Raw genomic sequence first — 19,492 nt, forward strand, 5'->3', positions numbered from 1 at the left:
GCTTTTTAATTTCTCTGAAATTAAAAGACTTTTATGGTTTTTGTCTTTAGCTTGCTGAGTTTTTTATAATCACTGGTTGTTGATGTTTTGAAGTTTATAGTAATATGTCATGATATGAGTCTCTTCCTCCTGTTGGGTAGAGTGGGTTTTTTCAACATGGAAGCACCATTAACTTTCTGGAAATTTCTCTTTGTTATGTCTGTGTTTCTAATGAATTTCTTTTATTCTGCAATTTTTGCATATTTGAATCTCCACAATCAAATTATTTATTTCCTTACCTTAAGATCTTACTTGCCATCTTTCTGAACATTTCTGTTTCTGTTGATCCAAATGCTGCACCTACCCACTCCGATTTCCCTTCGTTCTTATAAAAAACAGCATCTTGCTCATGCTTCCTGGGTGCTCCTCCTACTCTAACCTTGCTAAGGATGAGGATGATATTTAGAATTTTTCTTCTTGTGCTGTCTTTTTTCCTTCCAAGTTTTCTTTGTTTTGATCTAATTTTTATATTGTAGATATTCTTTGAGACTCTGCAGTTGTTTTTTTTATCATTTAAAAATAAGACAGGAAAATACATTTGGAAATTATTTTCACATAGGCCTGAAGAATGAGATGCTTCATTCGAGGGTGTTGAAGGACAAGCCTGTCTGACTGCCTTGTTGCAACCCAAATGTCTAGATCATGGAATGTCTTTAGAGAGAACCCCCTTCCTAATTTTTCATGTGGAATAAAATCGTAGTGGTTACCTCTATTTGAGTTCAGTGATTTTTGTCTGGGATGAAGGGATTGTCTCTAATGTGTTAGATAGATCTTTCCTGATTCCCTCATTCTGAATAGAATACCCCTTCTACACCTCTGCCCTGAATGGATCATATTTCAACGTCTTCAGCCTCTGCTTTCTAATTATGGTTTGAGTTTCTCTTGCACATGCTTAGCTACTTCCCCCCATCCCAACACCCCAACTTGAGACCCCAAGCATTCAGTGAGCTAGAAACTCTCGTTCCTGAACCCTTCAGGACTTCCTCTGAGTTGACCCATTGTCTGGGACTGTCTGCCTCTGCATGCCCTAGAGTTCACTTTTTCAGCCCCTTGATACATTTTTAAAAATCTCTGAATGTCTTTTGGCTGTGCTGTCTCTTCTAACCACCTACTTGCTGTAGTCTTGAACTACATTTTCTTCTTTTCCTCTGAAAGATCTTGAAGAAAAATAAAAAAAACACATTAATTTTCTAAAAATTCGGTTACTTCTTAAATTTTAACACAGCTAAGTAAAGCCATTTTAGCTATTATCTTAATATAAATTATATATATATATACACACACACACACATATATATATTCTATATTTGCCTTTTAGCTTATTGTTGGAGGTAGCCTAGTGAATCAGTGGGTTGATTTCAAGCTAAAGTGACTTATAGAAGATGATGTTCCTGAGGACTGTGGGTCTGGGCAGCTTTCTGAAGGCTGAAGCACCCCTTTTTCTCTGGCTGTCACAGACTGCCAGTGAGATGTGGCCGAGAGATGCGGTGTCACTCCGCAATGGCTCACACTGGACTCCCTGAGTGTGAAGACGCATGTAGACACACCCTTCTCAAGAAGAGCGTCTCCTGCGTACCTTAATCCATTGTCCCATAGAGGCTGTTCCTTCCAGCGACAGCGGTAAACGGGCACTTCCTCAACGGTTTTCATATGTAACTTAAAGTGTCACTTCTCACTCTATGAATACATTTGCACTGATCAGCTTATACGGGATAAATGTGTTACTTATATTAAGAAAACTTTAAGGAAACGATTGCTGCTCTTAACATACCCACTGTGCCAGAGGTGTGTAAGGACACAGTGTCATGGAGCCACAGCTCAGGTCTACATCTGGATTACACTGCTAAGTAGTTATGTGACCTTGAATAAATTTCGGAAATACTGTGGACCTTGTTTCCAACAGATAAAAACGAAGATAAGAATCACATTATCCGTGGCTTAGGGTGCATGGGATAAGATAACACACGCAGGGCATTTAGATGATGCAGTGCAATCAATCTTCCTAGAACGGAAGACCACAGTCTAGACCCACTTCTCTTCCATATCCTCGGGGATTTGAAAACGTAAAAGCAACTGATCGTAAATCATTTCCTTTAGCTCCTTAACTCCGTGACCTGGAGCCAGGAAGCTTATGCTTGAGTCACGATTTTGGCACCGGGTGGAAGTGACTTAGACAACCCTTGCAAAATGAATGCAGGGAGATCGTCTAGTTAATTTGACAGTTTTACACAAATTGGCAAGGAAAAGAAGAGTGTGCTGAGTACTGTGTAATCTTTCTTATGACCCTGGTGGTTTTATTTTAAATGATTCATTTTTAAAAGATTATTTTCATTTATTTATTTTTAAATGTCATATATGCATTGATGTATTGTTATCTTATCCACCCATCCAGTACCCCTCTCCACACTCTTCCTAGTACCCATCAACTCATATTTTTCTCAACTTGAAGTATTCTTTTAAAGTTTTATTATTATTAATAGCACCTGAGTCCAATTAGTGTTGGCAGTGTGGGGATGGATATGGGACCATCACTTTAATTTTTTTTAAAAAAATTGGCATAAGTGCAGCATCAGAAGCACATAGCGGCAGGATATGGCTAGCCATGATGTAAATTTAAAATACTGAGATGCTGTTGGGATTAATACATACCCATTTAGTTTTTTATTAGTAAGAGTTAGCTCGACAACTTTTCAGACTCTAAAACTTGATAACTTTTTTTTTGTAAAAAATCACTTAAATTAAAACTACTAAGCAATTTAACACATCTCTAAGCTTTCAGGGATAATCACATATGACCCTTGTTCCTCTAACTTGGGATGAGATATTGACAGGTCTTTGTTTTCTAATTCTGAAACACAAATGTAGGTTCTTGTGCTACGACATCTGGCTTTTGTAGGCATGGCGTGTATGCCCCACGGAGTCAATTACAGTATCTGTATTTGCAGAGATGGGGTGTACGCCATAGTGTTGTTATCTGAGTCTGGACCTCTCCGTCCCTCAGCTCTCCTCCAGCCATCCCTCTACTGTATTCCATTTCCTCTCATTTTATCTCCTTTGGGAGAAGGGACAGTCCAGCAGGATGGCATATGATGCTTGGGTGCCTGAGTCAGGAGAATCTCACAAGCCCAGGGATTTGGGGCCAGGCTAGAAATTCTGCCTCTAAAATAAAAACAAAGTTTAAAAAAATTATGTAACACTTCAGCTAGATCCTATTGGGGAGTAAACCCCTGTGCAGGTAGATACTCTCAGTGGGACTTTGAATGGGATTTTCAAAACTGATAAGCTTTGGTAATGAAAAAGTTTAGAAGGAATAAAGATATCCAGAGTGGAGGATGCTGTAGCATAAGCAAGCAGTTGTACCATGGACAAAAGGTGAAAATGTGAGAGCGTTGCTTCCAGAACCACCCTTAGTTCTGACACCAAGCTCAAGTTCAAAGATTCTCCAAGACCACACCCAGCTTCAAAGCAGTAGAAAAACTCACAAAACTTCACCATGAATTTTTGGTCATTGCAAAAGCAGCTGATGAAATTAGCTCAAGGATGAACGGTCTAAAAGCTGAGAGATTTCTAAGTGCAAGTGCCAAGAGTTCAAAATGAGCTCAGTTATCTTAATCACGAAGAGAAAATGATTTGTCTGGGGTATAGCAAGATGAGATAAACAACAGAAAGTGAGGTGAGAGCTCTAAGACAAAAACCGATGACACGAATTCCCTGTGCCACACAAAGCGGTGGTAGGGTTTGAACCAGAGGCGTGCCATAATCTCATGTATTCCATAGAAAGATCATGTTGGCTGCCCGTGTGGCTGTGGGACTCTTTCCTGACAGAAACACTGAAGTACAAAAAATGAAGTGTGGGGAAAATATGTTGAGTTAGAACTGCTTTGGGGACCTGGAATTTTTCTCCTGGATAAAGCCAGCAGAGAGTTGGATATGCAAAGCCAGAAATGAGGTCTGTGAGTCAGAAGATGTGGTCGTCGCAGCTATGGTTTGAATGACGTCATTGGGCCTGCTGTTTACAGTAAAGAGGGCATGGCTGTTGCCATGGTGACACCACCATTTATTCTACATTTAAGAAGCAGATAGAGGAGGGGGTACAGTCCATTCTGCTTTTAGGTAAAGTGAGATGTGTTACGAAAAGTCGCTGAGGTAAGGGATTGACTCTTTGAGACAGTATCCAATGGACTCTTCTGCACGCCTTCATTGTGTGGCCTTGGAAAAAGAATTTAGCTACAACTTTTGCTAAGTGTAAGATAGGAAAGACAGTAGGATCTACTAAAGGGTTGTGAGAATTATGACCATACAGTAAAGCTCTTAGAGAAGGATGAAGTACAGAGGCAGAATTTAGTTCATGTTATCACTATTCTTAAAGAAATAAAGCAACACTAGTGCCTTGTGGTTAATCATCTATTTTTTTTTTTCAAATGACAACTGATTTCGTCAGTGACATGGACTAATAGTCAGGGTTGATTTTGTGCTTAGGACTGCTAATGAAACTAACTCATTACAGATAACTTACTTATGGTTGTGTATGTATTAGTACTAAATATATAAATGTAACTCCAAATTATAATTTAGTGATGTCTAAGCCAGGCTTAAAGTAAAGATTAAAGAGCTTGTGTTCTAGATGGGATTCTCTCTCTCCCTCCCCCTCTCCCTCTCTTTCTGTACTTCTTTGCTTCCCTGTCTTCTTTCCTTTACTCTATTTTCTGTCTCTCTTGTATGTGCCTCTGTCTTTCAGCTCCCTAGTCTCCTTTCCATCAACTTCTGCCCCCAAATGAGCTCAGTCTGTGACAGATTAAAACTAGGATGCTCTTGTGTCATGCTCCCTGGGAAGTTTATGTCTAGTCACCTCAGATTCGGGGACAACAACAGAAAAACAAACAATGAAAATCCCACTCAGCTCCAGCTTAGTAAACAGTAGAGTTTCTACAGTAATTTACAGGAGCATAGAGGACTAAGGAGGTGCATCACCAAAGAGCCCTCCCCAGCATGGGCGATGACTCAGAGCAGCAATATCCCTGGAGGATCTTGTGTAGCATTGAAACAGTTCTCCCACTGCAGAGTCTCTTCCATCTTAGTTAGTTATATCCATAAGTGATAAAGTGATATTTGCAGAACATGGCAGCCATCAGACTGTGGAAGAAGACAGCCATTGTGTTGATCTTGAGGTGAGGCTGATGATTCAAATTCAGCTCAACTGTTTCCTAGTTGTGTGACCTTGATCCCATTGCACCATTTCTGTTTCCTGGTTTCATCATTTATGAAGGAAGCATAGACTTTAATTTTCTTTTAGATTTATTTTAATTTACATATATAAGTGTTTTGCCTGTGTGTATGTCTATGCACCAGGGACCTGACACCGGCTGAGATCAGAAGGGAGCACTGGCTCCAGGAAACTGGAGATACTGATAGTTGGAAGCCACCATGTTGTGCTGGGAACCAAACCAAGGTCCTCTGCAAGAATAACAAGTGTTCTTTACTGCTGAACCATCTCTCTAATCCCTGGGCATAGACTAAGTAACCATGAACCTTTAAGATATTATCTTCCTACTTCTGTCTTTGTATGCTCTGTATGTCTATGTATGTTCTGTATGTATGTACAACAGAAACAAGCTAAAAGAAGTAAATCCCAAGCTTGTCAATTTTGGGGGGAAAATGAGGAGATAAAATCTATAGGGGTTAAATATGGAGAAAAAATGAGATGGCACATAGAAGTGACACAATTCAACAGTAGCATCTAAGAAAGCAGGAACAGAAACACTTCCTAAATATCCAGTACTTCCTTTCTTCTGAATATCTAACTCTGGCACGTAAGTGCTAGGGGGTCTGAGGAGGGCAGATGCTTCTCAGGGGCAAGTACTAGACAGAAGCATGGATCCTATAATTGGCAGCAGGGGAGAGGGCTCAGAAAATGTAAAAACCGTTTTCTGAGGCAATGGATTCATTCCGAAGCATGAAGAAACAGGAATGAGCCTAGAGGAAGGGGAGCGAGGGAGGCAAAGCTGGCAGTGCCCATCCTCCTGGACTGGCATGGTTCACAGACAGGTGGGTACATAAAGGGACTAATTATCAAAAGAAAATGCTGGTGACACTGAAGGGTTTGGAGAGCTGGGAGGCTGGTGTTCTTCTCACGGCACCCCCATGCTGGATATGCTTGGCCGGGAAATAATGTGCCAGTCAAAGGATTTGATGCAACGTAAGTAGAAAGATATTAAGAGAAATGCACACAAATGTACCAAAAATATGATGCATACAAAAATTGCTTTGAGGAAGATATTCTAGCTACTTATTGAAAAAAAAACAAAAAATGAAAAACTCAAACACTCAAGTCAGATCACCTCTGTGAAGAAAGACGATGCAACATGAACATAAGAGGTTGGGAAAATAAAGAGCTGGCAAAAAGTTAAGCTAGATTTGACTCGTGGGTTTATGGACTCAAAAGTCATATAAACCAGACCTTACAGACTGAGATAATATTGGAGAGAGCATAGAGGGAAATTATACAGTGTAGGAGACACAGAAAAACTGAAATGGATCTAATTAACAAATTAATACATTTCTAATGGAATCCTTGTATAAAAGTAACGAATTAGAGAATACAGGAAGTGAACACTGAAGTCTAACTTCATGGAGGCTATTACAGTCTTCACAAATACCTCTGCAGGTGCTTATGAATCTTTATTGGGATTGGAAAAATATTAAAGCTAGAATCAGTTTCCACCACTCTCTGGATACATTGCTGTTAGGTCAAATTTTAGTATCAATACCAGGCAGCAACATAAAATACGAACTCTAAAAAGACATAGGAAATGCATAAAAATAGTTTCTGGAAAACCAGCAATGAGAAAAGCCCCCATAAAATCTAGAAGATGTGGCTGAAGTATTGCTCAGGCAGATGCTTAGCTGAAATACCTTTGTAGCCAAGCGATTCAACTTCCCAAATTAGAAAAAAAAATAAAATAGAAAAAGTTTAGGTTAGAATCCAACATAAGCTCATAATACAGAAAATAGACAAAAGTAGAAAAGTAAATCAAAAGGCTGAACTTAAGTTAATGTGACATTATCTTGAGAATGGAGCAAAATATTCAAATCAGAAATGGAAGCAAAAAAATTGCAAAAATTACACCACCAGAAAATGATTGTGCAGAAAATTGCATGAATTTAATTAAATTAAATTAATTAAATAAATTTTTTAAATAAATAATTTAAATAAATTAAATGAGTAGTACATTTAATATCCTTCATGAAATTTATTGTTTCTTATAAAAATACAAGCTTCAGGTTGTTTGTATTTTTACAAATAATTGACTGCAGGCACAGTCATAAGTTAGGACTCAACATAGCAGAGAGGAGACGGTGGATACTGGGGAGTCAATGGAAACGCCCGTGTGGTGAGTCTGGTTGGCTGAAGAGTTCTATGAAGTCATGAGAAATGAAAAGATGATTCCAGAATCATCTAAATTAGCTTAATGATCAAGTTTATTTAATGCTCCACAGCATAATGAAATTGCAGTCTTGTAAGGATAGGACAGTAAGGCAAAAAGGTGAGATTATGCTGAATGGGTATCGATGCTTGAATGCTGCCTGAATTATTAGTCGAGAAAGTAACCAAGGATGGAAGAATGACACACAGCAGCAAGCAGACTGTCTTAGGAATGTATTCTCAGTTCATTCACACACACACAAAAAAAACTTATTGAGGGATGACTGTTCTAAGCCACGTGACTCTTTTACAAGTAATTCACTCTAAATTCTACAATACGACAGAACTGAAGTACTGATAAGATACCAAGAACACCTAGCCATTCTTAAGTTTTCAGATTAATACTCTTCCTAATAATATCTCATTTTAATAGGATCGAATTACTACTTGAAACAGAGACTCTCTTGCAAAGCAGGTATTCCCGAGACAAAGATGAAACCCTTGATGTCACATCAGAAACTTGTGTCAGAATGACTGACTTACTTGACACATAAGGTGTTAATAATGATTTTGAATAATGAATAATGATTTTCACAGACTCTATGGTAATATATACATTAAATTTAAACATTATAATTTTCAAAGAAATAGCACTTCTCCATGGCTTCATCCTGGAACTGAGATATGAATATACTTGGAGTCAGAGAACACTAGCCATGCAAACAGAGAGTGCACATTCATTTCCCAACCACCCAGACCCAAATAATCACACAGAAACATTATTAATTCCAACACTGTTTGGCCAATGTCTCAGGCATATTTCTAGCTAGTTCTTATATCTTAAATTAGCACATTTTTATTATTTTATATTTTACCACAAGGCTCATGGTTTGTTATCTGTTGCTTCTTGGGCAGTTACATGCCATCGATCTCCTTTGGCAGCTACATGGCATCTCCTTGACTCCGTCTACTCTCTCTCTATCTCTGTTTGGATTTCCTGCTTGACTGTACTCGTTAAGCCATCAGCCAAAACAGCTTTATTTATCAACCAATAAAAGGAACACATATACAGAAGGACATCCCACATCTCTAGGCAGGAATCCCTCAAGTCAGTTTGCCATGGACATACTTCAATGGTGTGAGTTTTGTTAAAGATTGGTGATAAGCATAGTTAACAAATTTATCTGGTAAGTAATTTATTTTGCATGTGAAAATAAACAACCATGTTGTAGATTATCATAAAAATTGTACATTAGTTTTTACATGAAATAACGTGAGAGAGCAAAGGTATTTTTTGTAAATTATTTGCTATTGCTTTAAAATTGGCCACTGAATCTTTGGGGGAACTTAAATTTCTGCATTGTTATTGGAAATATTTTTATAGAAAAGTTTAGAACTCACTATCACATAATACCTTAGACTACACAGTTATTCCCTTTATTATTGCTATCACTAGTTCATTCACAGCTGATGACTGTACTCTAACTCACTGGTGTGTTTGTACATATCTCTGAGAAAACACTTTAAATATGGTACTGGATTACACATGAATAATATTCCATAAGTATTTTATTGTTATTCATAGTTGCAGACTTGGGCCTCAGAGTCTTTCTTCATGTTTTATTCTTTGCAATGAGCAGAAAATGTCAAATATCTACAGCTTTGCCACAAAATGAAAATTAATAGAGCCAAGTATTCCTAGCTAATTTCACCTTTTTTCATTTTCCTGTACATACTGTAAATTCTTTGTTATTTTTATCCAGAGATTATTACAGGCATAGATGCAGATGGATCACACCTTTGACTAAGCTGACTGTGTTTTTAAGAAAGATTCATTCATTATTTAATTAATGGCATTAAAAGCTATATGACTCTAAAGGTGAATATGAAATCAGATTGGATTCTAGTGGGACAAGCTCACTCATTCAGAAATTCTAGAACTCTTTGCAAGGAAACAGTAGAAGTGTAGTAATGAATCAGACAGAACCTGTCTTTCAGGACTTTAAAGTTGAGTGAGAGAGACGAGCAGATCACTACTGGCAATAATATAATGAATAATGGATTTGTTAAATCCACAATTATATTAAAGCCATAGTGTAGAAACTACACATTACATAATAGATATTGAAAGGAGTCTGTGAACTGGGTACAAATGACTGAAGAGAACTGGAACTATGAAAGACAGAGAAATGTGAAAGGGACAGGGAAAGAACAAGGCTTACAGCAAAACGAATTTCAACATCCTCTTCATGCCTCTCTCAAGGATCTGGGCTCCCAAGGTGCCTTACGTGTAATATACGATTAAAGTATTAGTCAAAGAAAGCTTCAGTTAAATTCCCAGAAGTTTGGAAAATTAGAACCTAAGCAATGGTGTGAACTTAATTTATTAAAAAAGAAATTGGGAGTTACAAGCTACTCTCATCCAGAGGGTCTCTCTTTTGTTCAAACATACATGTCATTAAATGTTAGTTATTAGTTCAGGACATAGTGATGTTTCAGAAGCTGTGTGTGTGCACTTAGGGTGAAGGGGCAGGAGTTTCAATAAAATGAAAAAGAGCAAAGCCACCAAACTTGTTTTTAAAATATTTGGGGGACTAAAATATAGTGATGTGTATGTGTGTGTCGCGGGGGGGGGGGTGCACACTTGCTTCATCCAAATGACTGAAGGTGGCGCCTCTCTCTAGCGCTGGCTACCTAGAAATTACTTGTTGATAAAGCATGCTTATGTTGATTGGGGAAACGTTTTGTTTGTATACTCAAACATTTGCATGAATGTACCAGTAAGATCCTTTCTCTCTTCCTCCTTCCATTTCCAGGCATAGATATTCTTCATCGACTAGGCCTTGGAGGCAAAGATGTAAGATACACATCCCCAGTTACTGCTGTGCTGCTGTCACCCACACCATTACCTCAGAGGGTCCAGTTAACAGAATTTGGTGTCACTTTAAAAAATAATGCCTACATCGAGTCACCTCTCATGAACATTTTACCAGTTAGCTTAAGACCGCCACTGACCATATTGATTGGGTTGCAGTCACATAAAATGAACAATGCATTTCTCTTCAGCATTCGAAATAACAACAGGCTGCAATTAGGAGTGCAGTTGCTGCCTAAGAAACTGATAGTGCATGTTGGAGGAAAGCAATCGGTGGTTTTCAACTACAGCGTCCATGATGAGCGATGGCACTCGCTTGCCATCACTGTTAGAGACCGAGTTGTCTCCATGTTCTTCGAATGTGGAAAGAGATATTTTAGCGGAGAGACTGCTTCAGAGGTTCAGACCTTTGACTCTCACAGTGTGTTCACCTTGGGAAGTATGTATAATAATTCTGTCCACTTTGAAGGGACAGTGTGTCAGCTGGATATCATTCCTTCCACAGCAGTGTCTGCAGACTATTGCAGATACATGAAACAGCAGTGCCCCCGAGCAGACATGTCCCAAGCTGAAACAAGCCTTCCTCATGTGGCAATAATGCCAACCAGACACCCTGAGCACACACCCTTACCCAAAGGATTTGGTGAAGCAGAATTGAAAGAGAAGACACTCATAGAACACACACCCTTGCCCAAAAGATTTGGTGAAACAGAATTACCAAAAGAGGCATTCACGGATCACACTCCTTTGCCCAAAGGATTTGGTAAAACAGAATTGCCACAGAAGACATTCTCTGATGGCAAAGATATTCCAAATATCAGAAATAACAATTCTTCCACAGTACAGGGAAGCCAAGAGTACCAGACATCATGGTCCCACCTAACTTCTTTCCGTTCAGAAAACGCCTCAGCTGTGACTCTCCCAAACTACAGACTTCAAGCTCAAGAAATCATCAACAAGGAAGAGGTCAATTTAAACCCGCCGGTGTCTCATCATCACCACAGTGAGGCAAGAATAAATACAGAGAAGAAATTTAGTCCCCCTTTAGATGGAGCAGACAACATCACCCAACACGATGAGGAAGCAGCTGACCGGCCCCTGCCTAAGCAAGCATCACCTAGCATGGCACACACAAATCAAGAGGCCATGACTAATCTCAACAAAAATATCACAGCAAATCTACACACCAATGACCTCATGGAAAGGGAACAGATTTTAAACACCTCCCTGTATAGAGTGAAGCTTGGGCCCTCTATGGATAACCACCTTGAACTAAGGAAGGAAGGGGAATTTCACCCTGATGCTACTTATACCATCGACCATAGCTATGAAGCCCAGCCTTATGATTATTATTATTATGAGGATTATAGTGAAATGCTTGGTGTGGAGTATCTGAGAGGGCCAAAAGGGGACACTGGACCTCCCGTAAGTTGGATTTTTCTTTTTAAACTATGTGTTAATGCACTAATTTACCATGTATTTCAGAGAGGTGTCTGGACCAAACACCATAGGATAGACCAGGAGAGCAGGGCTTGTTTTTGCCTTTGATATTTGTAAATCTTAAGTAATTTGCCTGCATGTCTCAAAAATTTTATTTCAAAAATTTAATTATACTACATATGTTCTAAGAGGACGGCTTTTTTTTTTTTTTTTTTTTTTTTTTTTTTTGAGACAGGGTTTCCCTGTAGTTTCTAGAGCCTGTCCTGGAACTAGCTCTTGTAGACCAGGCTGGCCTCGAACTCAGAGATCCACCTGCCTCTGCCTCCCGAGTGCTGGGATTAAAGGCGTGCGCCACCACCGCCCGGCAAGAGGACGGCTTTTTATTAGTATTTTCTTGTCTTATGTTTGTGGATGTTTTTGTGGCATGTCTCTCTGTAACACATGGATGTCTGGTGGCCATGGAGGCCAGAAGAGGGCGTTCAGTCCCCTGGAGTCACAGACTGTTGTAAAACACCACGTAGGTGCTGAGAATCAGACCTAGGCCTATCAAGTGCTCTTAACTGCTGATCTATCTTTCTAACACCATGAAGACACGTCTTCATTTGATGAAAATACAACTTGAATCATCAGCTGAGTTCTAGAAGCCATAGACTGAGATAAGATGATGCTCTATTCTTGGCTGGTGTGTCCTTGTGGCTATTACTTGAGGAAGTTGTCTTCTTAAAGCCAACTGTTGAGGATTACAATAAATCCAATGGATGCCCTGCTGTATAGAATTAACCCCTTTGCAGTGCTTGTAAAGAATTATAGTTTGCCACCTACTTTCCTCCAAAAGTCAGTGTAGTGGGGTGAGTATTAATCTCCTAATCTGTTCTATAAAGCCTCAAATTGTTATTCCATCTGGATTTGTAAAGTAATAACATGCTAACATGCTCAACAGGCATTTCCTAAGTCGATGCAGAACTTGAGGCATAAGCACAGCCCCTTTGTTCTGAAGGAGCATACATTTCAATAAGAAAAATTAAGTACTGTGTAACTGTATCTTGTGGTGAAGCAAGATACACACTATTGGGTGCTGGAGAGACGGCTTGGTGTTAAGAGATAGCAATGCTTCTATCCTTAGTTCAGTTACTAACATCCACCTTGGGCAGTTCACAACCACCTATAATTCCAGGTCTAAGGGAATCTGAAACCTTTAGCCCCTGAAGGCACTGCTCTTATAAGTGTGAGTATACACATACACACACACACTTATGTACACATACACACACAATTAAAAACAATAAAATAAATCATATGTGACTGAAAGACATAATCTCATAAACTAAATGTGTGAGGTGAAAAATATTATTTTGGAGCCGACCTCCATGAAAGAACCCAGATAGATCACTGCACTAGGTTCTTATGACAGAATTATGTAGGGCTGAACTTTAAGGAGTACATATTTTGATGGAGGAGAAAGGCAGATTTCCCTTCCTAACATGGGGGAAGATAGGAGTAGCTACCATCACTCATTGATGTGGATGATGCTCTAACCCACCCTTCATATGCCTTCTTTTGGAAAAGTACAGTTGTTCTCATGTTTCACTGAAAGAAACTGAAGACTGAAGGAGTTTATTGTCTTGACAATAATAATATGGCTTGTAAACGATACAGTCAGGATTTAAATACAGATTTTTTTGTCTCTAAGGCTAAACTCTTTTATGTTAGGCTGGATAATGTCTGACAAAAACCTAAGCGAGGTGGTTTCACGTCACGGAGAATCTTAGCTGTCAAGCTGATAAGTTAGAACTTTATATTTTTCTCTGGAATTTTGTAGATTCTAATTAAGAAGACTAACTTACAAAAGTCAGTCTGGCCATAGTCCCCAAAATAGGTGTGAAGTTCCTGGTTCCATCTTGGTGTTATATGATTTGTACATGATTCAGGTTGGCAGGAGAGAAAAAGGGAAGGTAGATTCTAGAGATGTTTTGAAGGAAGATATATAATAGAGCTTGCAGGTTAAGTGGATATGGAGTACAAGTTAAAAAAATAAATCAGAGATTGCTGTCAGATAGTCAGAGAGTAGCAATAACAATACTGAAAATAATGATGTGAATCCATCCATTTATTATCAGCAGCAGATGGTTAATAAGAAGAAAGGCAATGCCATTCAGTTGAAAGAGTTGGAGAATCAAAGTCAAGGCTGGGGTACAAATCTGAGAGTCTTCCTTGTCGATACTATAGTTGAAATGAGAAGGTTGTGTGATATTTACAAAGAAAGAGATGTACAATGCAGGGGGAAACTCCGCTTGCTGGTTTTAGAAGAAGAAATCAGAATAGCTGAAATGATGGCAAAGAAAAATATCGTGCTTTTTACAAAAGCCAAGAACAAAAACGATTATTTGGGGGAAAGAAGTTGATTGGCATTGCTAAGAGTTACAGAGAAGTTGAGAACAGAGTGGAGGTTCTTCCGATGAGAAGACTACAGCAGAGCTTGGAGAGTCCAAAACAGGGCAGCAGGGTGGGGGACGGAAGATTACAGAGTGCTAGCGGGAGAATGACTGGTGCAGATTTCCATGAACCTGAAGACGCTGTTTTACTCCCTGATCTTTCTATGTAAACTGGTGGACTGGCCAGTTTCCCAGTTTTGAGTGATAGCATTTTTTTTCTGACTTTATCCCTATACAGTTCTTTTATAGTGTACTTTTTAATTTGCAGTTTTTAGACACATAATAAATGTACATGTTTATGTACCATGTGATTACCCAATGCACATAAAATCAAGATATTGAGTACTTTTATCTCCATGTCATTTTTGTGTGGAATCTTCAAATTCTGTCTGTTACAGGTTACTGTAAACTAGTGACCCAGTGTGCTGGAAGACCCAAGCACTGTTCCTGTGTAACAGCATCTTTGTATACAGCCTCCCCCCACATACCTCCTCCAAAACCCCAGGAATCACTCTACTTTCTTCTTTGAGTCTGCTATACTTATAATATTATCTTCTATGCTTGCATGATACTATATGTTATGTTTCTGCATCTTTCATTTCCATCCTTGGTATGCTATCCTTGCCTGTGATACATAGCATATTTTGTTACCTAATCATCTTCTGGTTGATGCCCTCACTTCGCGGCTGCTGGTAGAGCCCCGATAAACATAGAGGAGCAGGTTTCTGTCTCCCGTGCTGACGTGAGTCATATATAACTGTATGTATGTGTGTATGATAGTGGATGGTGAGGTCGATCTATTTTTAGGTTTTGTGGTATGTCCATACTGCTTTCTGTAATTGACAAACTAATTTACATTCCCACTAACAAGAGTTTATGAGATTTTCTTCATCCTTGCTGTCTTTGTTATTATTTATTTATTTATTTTGCTCTTTGGAAAGATAACTGAGGTGAGACGGTATCTCATTACAGTTTTAATTGCGTTTAACTAGGTAAACTGAACAGTTTTTTTACATGCTTATTAGATACTTGTATATCTTAATCAACAATCATGTTGATGATTTGTCCATGTGCAGAGATTATTTTGCTATGAGGTTTTCAAAGCTTTGATATATTATATTACTAATTTGTCTGAGGAATGGTTTGTAAATATTTTCCCATACTGAGGGTTATCTTTTCATCCTTTTAATTTAATATTGATTTTCATTTTCTGTGTCTAAATGTTTTGCCTTTATTTACATAACTACACTGCATGAACACTCTGTGCTTGCAGAAACAGAAGAGAGCATTGGATCCCCTGGAACTGAGGTTCTAGACGGCTGTGAGCTACCATAAGGATACTAGATACTTGACCCAGGTCCTCTGCAAGAGCAGTCAGTGCTCTTAATCCCTGAGTTAGCTTTCTAGTCCCTTCATTTTTCCTTTATAAGTCATTTAGCTTTATTAGTGAGCTCCTGGTATGTCACATTTGCTATGAGACAGGTTTATTATGTCTTTATAAGAAATACCTCAGCATTACTGGTTAGCACCTCATGAAGATCCTTGGTATAATTCTTTTACAGAAACACGAAATGCTTAGTGCTTCCATTTCTTGAGGTTAAAATGCTCTTTTGAAGTGCATTAAACAGAAAAACCTGCACTTGAGTGCCAGCTCTAAGTTGAATTTCTCCTACCATAATAAGAACAAATTTAGTAAAAAATTTGTGAGTAAAAATCAGTCACAAAACTGCTAGTTATGCTCTCTGTAGAAACCAGATAGCGTGGCTATAGTTGCAAGCCAAGGACTTCCTGCTGCCATTTCTGGCCAGATTAAAGAGGAGAAATGGTAGAGTTTCACCTTATCCATGCTGATGTGGGCTAGAAGTTAATGTCACTTTAAAACCACTGTCAGCCGGGAACAGAGAATGGGGGGGAAGGGAGTGATTGTGGAATAGACATAGGACAAATATTTGTGAGAGAGATATGATTACTATTTATCCTGCCTAATACCTTGATGTTTTCTTCCTAAGGGTCCCCCTGGTCCCATGGGTATCCCGGGTCCATCAGGCAAAAGAGGCCCACGGGTGAGTAGACAGACTTGGAGTCATGTTGTCAGATAGAAGTGTAATATTTTAGGGTCTTTGTTTTTTCCTAATGCTGGACAGTATGGGCATGCTCTGGAAATGTGTCTTTGCACTCAGATCCTGCAGTGCAGCCTGGTTTGTGTGGGTGTAGGCAGCCAAAGAACGCCCTGTGAAAATATCCAGGGACTAGGGTTAATTTTGGAGAACAGTGGCTGCTTGGTTAGCCCCTCACATTAGTCTTAGTTATAAAGTGATACCAATGTTCTAAGGTCAGGTTTTTTTGGGTCTCACTGCCTTAAAATAGTGCATTCCTAGACTGTATAGTAGGAAATACCAGAGTCATCAACTAGAAAAAAAATTATGAAGGAAAAAAGCTGCCTATGGATCAGCAGTATTTTCTCACATGAATGGATCCCGCGAAAGATTTATTGCTCTGTTAGTTAGTTTCTCTCAACCTAGAGAAATAAATGTAGATTTTTTTCTGGAGAAAGTTTTTCTTGTATAAACTGAAAAAGAATTGTGTGCTACAAAGACATATGCAAACGGCTCTAATGTAAATGACTTTCTTTGCACCCTTAATTAAATCATACTAAGAATATAAAGCCAAGTCGCTGTAAAATATTGCCTTGCGCTCTCTATATTCCCATCAAACGATTGTGCATTTGAAGGCGAAGATAAATTCCCAGTGTGCTTTAGCTCTGCTTAGCATTTTCTGAAGCTCTGGGGTTGATCGTCTATCAGCATCTCTTATGTCATCGTCTATTCTCGGTTCTCCAGCATGTCAGTCCGTCATGCTCCTCCTTCCACCTTCTGTGCGGAGACTTTGGGAACCTGCCTTTCTTCTCTCACCTTCTTTGCACTGATTTTATTCCTTCGTTCCCCCAAAGCTGTTATTTTCTGACAGGATGACCTTCAGACTCTGAATCTCAAAGATGCGTGGGGTCCTGTCACTAATGTCCACCCCTCTATTTGCCCAACCTGCTAGCTCCTAAAGCAAGAACAGTCTGCTTCTTGGGACCAGTTATTTTGGGTGCATTCATAATTTCATTCCCTATAATCGATTCTCTTACTTGAAAGTTTAAGCTTTGCAAATTCTCCCTCCCTAAATTTGGTCCTATGTGGTCACAGTCAACAAGTCAACCCTCTTTGAAAAATCCCAAACTTTAATAGATACACCTTTATCCTAAAGCTATCGTGTTGGCTCATGGTTGCACTGCTGAGCTTTGTGAAATAGGGTTAAACCCATTACCCTGAAGTCTACAGCAACAACTCATTCATTAATTTCCTATATCTTCCCACCTCCCTTCTTTTTCTTAAAGTTACCAATGTCATGGACTGTAGAAGTTTCTCCTTAGTTTTATTCTTGCTAGATGTAGTTTCAGTGTCAACATAGCTGAGTTCCTCAAATCAATTTTTCCTGAAGAGACAAGTAATTGCAGGATGCATGTTCTATGTTAAGATGTGAGCTTAGAGAACACAGAGGCAGGAGTACAAAACCCATCAGGCACCTGCAGACCTGAAAGGTTTCAGGAGACTGTCTCGGTTTCTGTGCTCATTGGTGTATGAGCTTATTTTTTTCTCATTTTTTTGAGTCAGAATAAAGTAGCTTTCTTGCAGGGTTGTTGTATGAGTTAGTAATGAAAATTGTCAAGTATGATCATAGTTCAAGGTACAAACTAGGTTCTCAGGGAAGAGAATCAATTTTTAAATCCAGATGATAATAATTTATCAGCAACGTACAATCAAATAGACAAATATTCAAGTGACTGATGGAATACTGGACTAGTAAGATACAGAGTCTCTTTTTAAAGATATTTTAATCCTGGAACTAAATAGAGCAAGTCATGATGTAGTTGAAACAATAACACAATATTTACATAATAGATTAAAGCAGCATACAGTACCTGGAGGCAAACATACTATGAATCTCACATCCAAGAGTTTCCACAGCAGCTGTCAGGAGAGAGGGGTTACCTCATGACGATGAGGCCAAGCTTTTAAAAGGAAGGTAGAAGAAAACTGAGATTTGAGAAAGCGCCTGGATAGACGTGGCAGCGTCAGTGAAATGAGAAGTGAAGGAAGTCATTATCCCACATGCAAATCTTGGCTGTATAAACAGATGCACAGGTTGAAGAGTACAGATGCCAAAGGATCACACATTGTTGGGTTCTGACTCTTCACAGCTTAGTAGGAGCAGTAAGCTCTGTGCTCTGGACCAAGGTGGTGGATAATGCCACCTCGAGGCTGCATTTGATGTGAAAGATGAACTCCATTGTCCTACTGTCTGAGTAGGACCGGAATATCAAAGGTGGCAGAAGGCATAGCTTTGAAGATATTGTTTTCATTTTACGTTTAGCATTTATTTTAATGAGACTATATTATGTAATGGTTATATGACTATCAACAGAAGCCCTGTAATTTATTTGTTCTTAAAATAATGAAACATTTTTGTTATTTACAGGGCATTCCGGGACCACATGGAAATCCTGGGTTACCTGGATTCCCAGGTCCAAAGGTGAGAAATTCCTAATGAGCAGCACATCATTTTCTTGACATCTTAAAAGAATATTCTCTGGTCGGGCGGTGGTGACTCATGTCCTATTATCCCAGCTCTCAGGAGGCAGAGGCAGAGAGGCAGGTGGATCTCTGTGAGTGCAAGGCCAGCCTGGTCTACAGAGCAAGTTCCATGACAGACTGCAAAGCTACACATAGAAACCCTGTCTCAAAAAGCCAAAAGAAAGAGAGAGAGAGAGAGAGAGAGAGAGAGAGAGGGAGAGAGAGGGAGAGAGAGAGAGAGAGAGAGGGGGGGGGGGGGAGGGAGGGAGGGGGGGGGGGAGGGAGAGAGAGAGAGAGAGAGAGAAAGAAAGAAAAGGAAAGAAAAGAAAACTTTCCTGCTTTTCAAGCTAGACTTGAGGCAGAGAAAGTCTCTGACAATCCTAGGTCATGGCTCTTTAACAAGATTGTCTGGGCAGGTGGTCCTGAGCATCATAAAAAAGCAAGCCAGGTGAGCCATGTGGAACAATCCAGTAAGCAGCATCCTTCTATAGCTTCTGCTTCAGTTCTTGCCTCCAAGCACCTGCCCTGCTTGAATTCCTGCCTTGGGATTGGAAAATGTAAGCCAAATAAACCCTTCCCTCCCTTAGCTGTTTTTGGTCAATATTTTTTAATTGCAGCAATAGAAAGCAAATAACATTCTATGTAAATTTTATTGCTCCCTTTA

The 19,492-nt window shown here is 39.2% G+C and overlaps 1 protein-coding gene across 1 annotated transcript in view; it reads left to right on the top strand.

Moving 5' to 3' along the window:
• The window catches only part of Col24a1 (collagen type XXIV alpha 1 chain), a 258,382-nt gene that overhangs the window by 9,513 nt on the left and 229,377 nt on the right, over nucleotides 1-19,492 (top strand). Inside the window, exons 4-7 of the mRNA XM_038311332.1 lie at nucleotides 10,279-10,980; nucleotides 11,050-11,762; nucleotides 16,219-16,272; nucleotides 18,734-18,787. Coding sequence (XP_038167260.1) covers nucleotides 10,279-10,980; nucleotides 11,050-11,762; nucleotides 16,219-16,272; nucleotides 18,734-18,787 — 1,523 coding nt within the window. The remainder of the gene's footprint in view (nucleotides 1-10,278; nucleotides 10,981-11,049; nucleotides 11,763-16,218; nucleotides 16,273-18,733; nucleotides 18,788-19,492) is intronic.

This window comes from Arvicola amphibius, chromosome 14 (genome assembly GCF_903992535.2).
Source record: "Arvicola amphibius chromosome 14, mArvAmp1.2, whole genome shotgun sequence".
Taxonomy (NCBI): Eukaryota; Metazoa; Chordata; class Mammalia; order Rodentia; family Cricetidae; genus Arvicola; species Arvicola amphibius.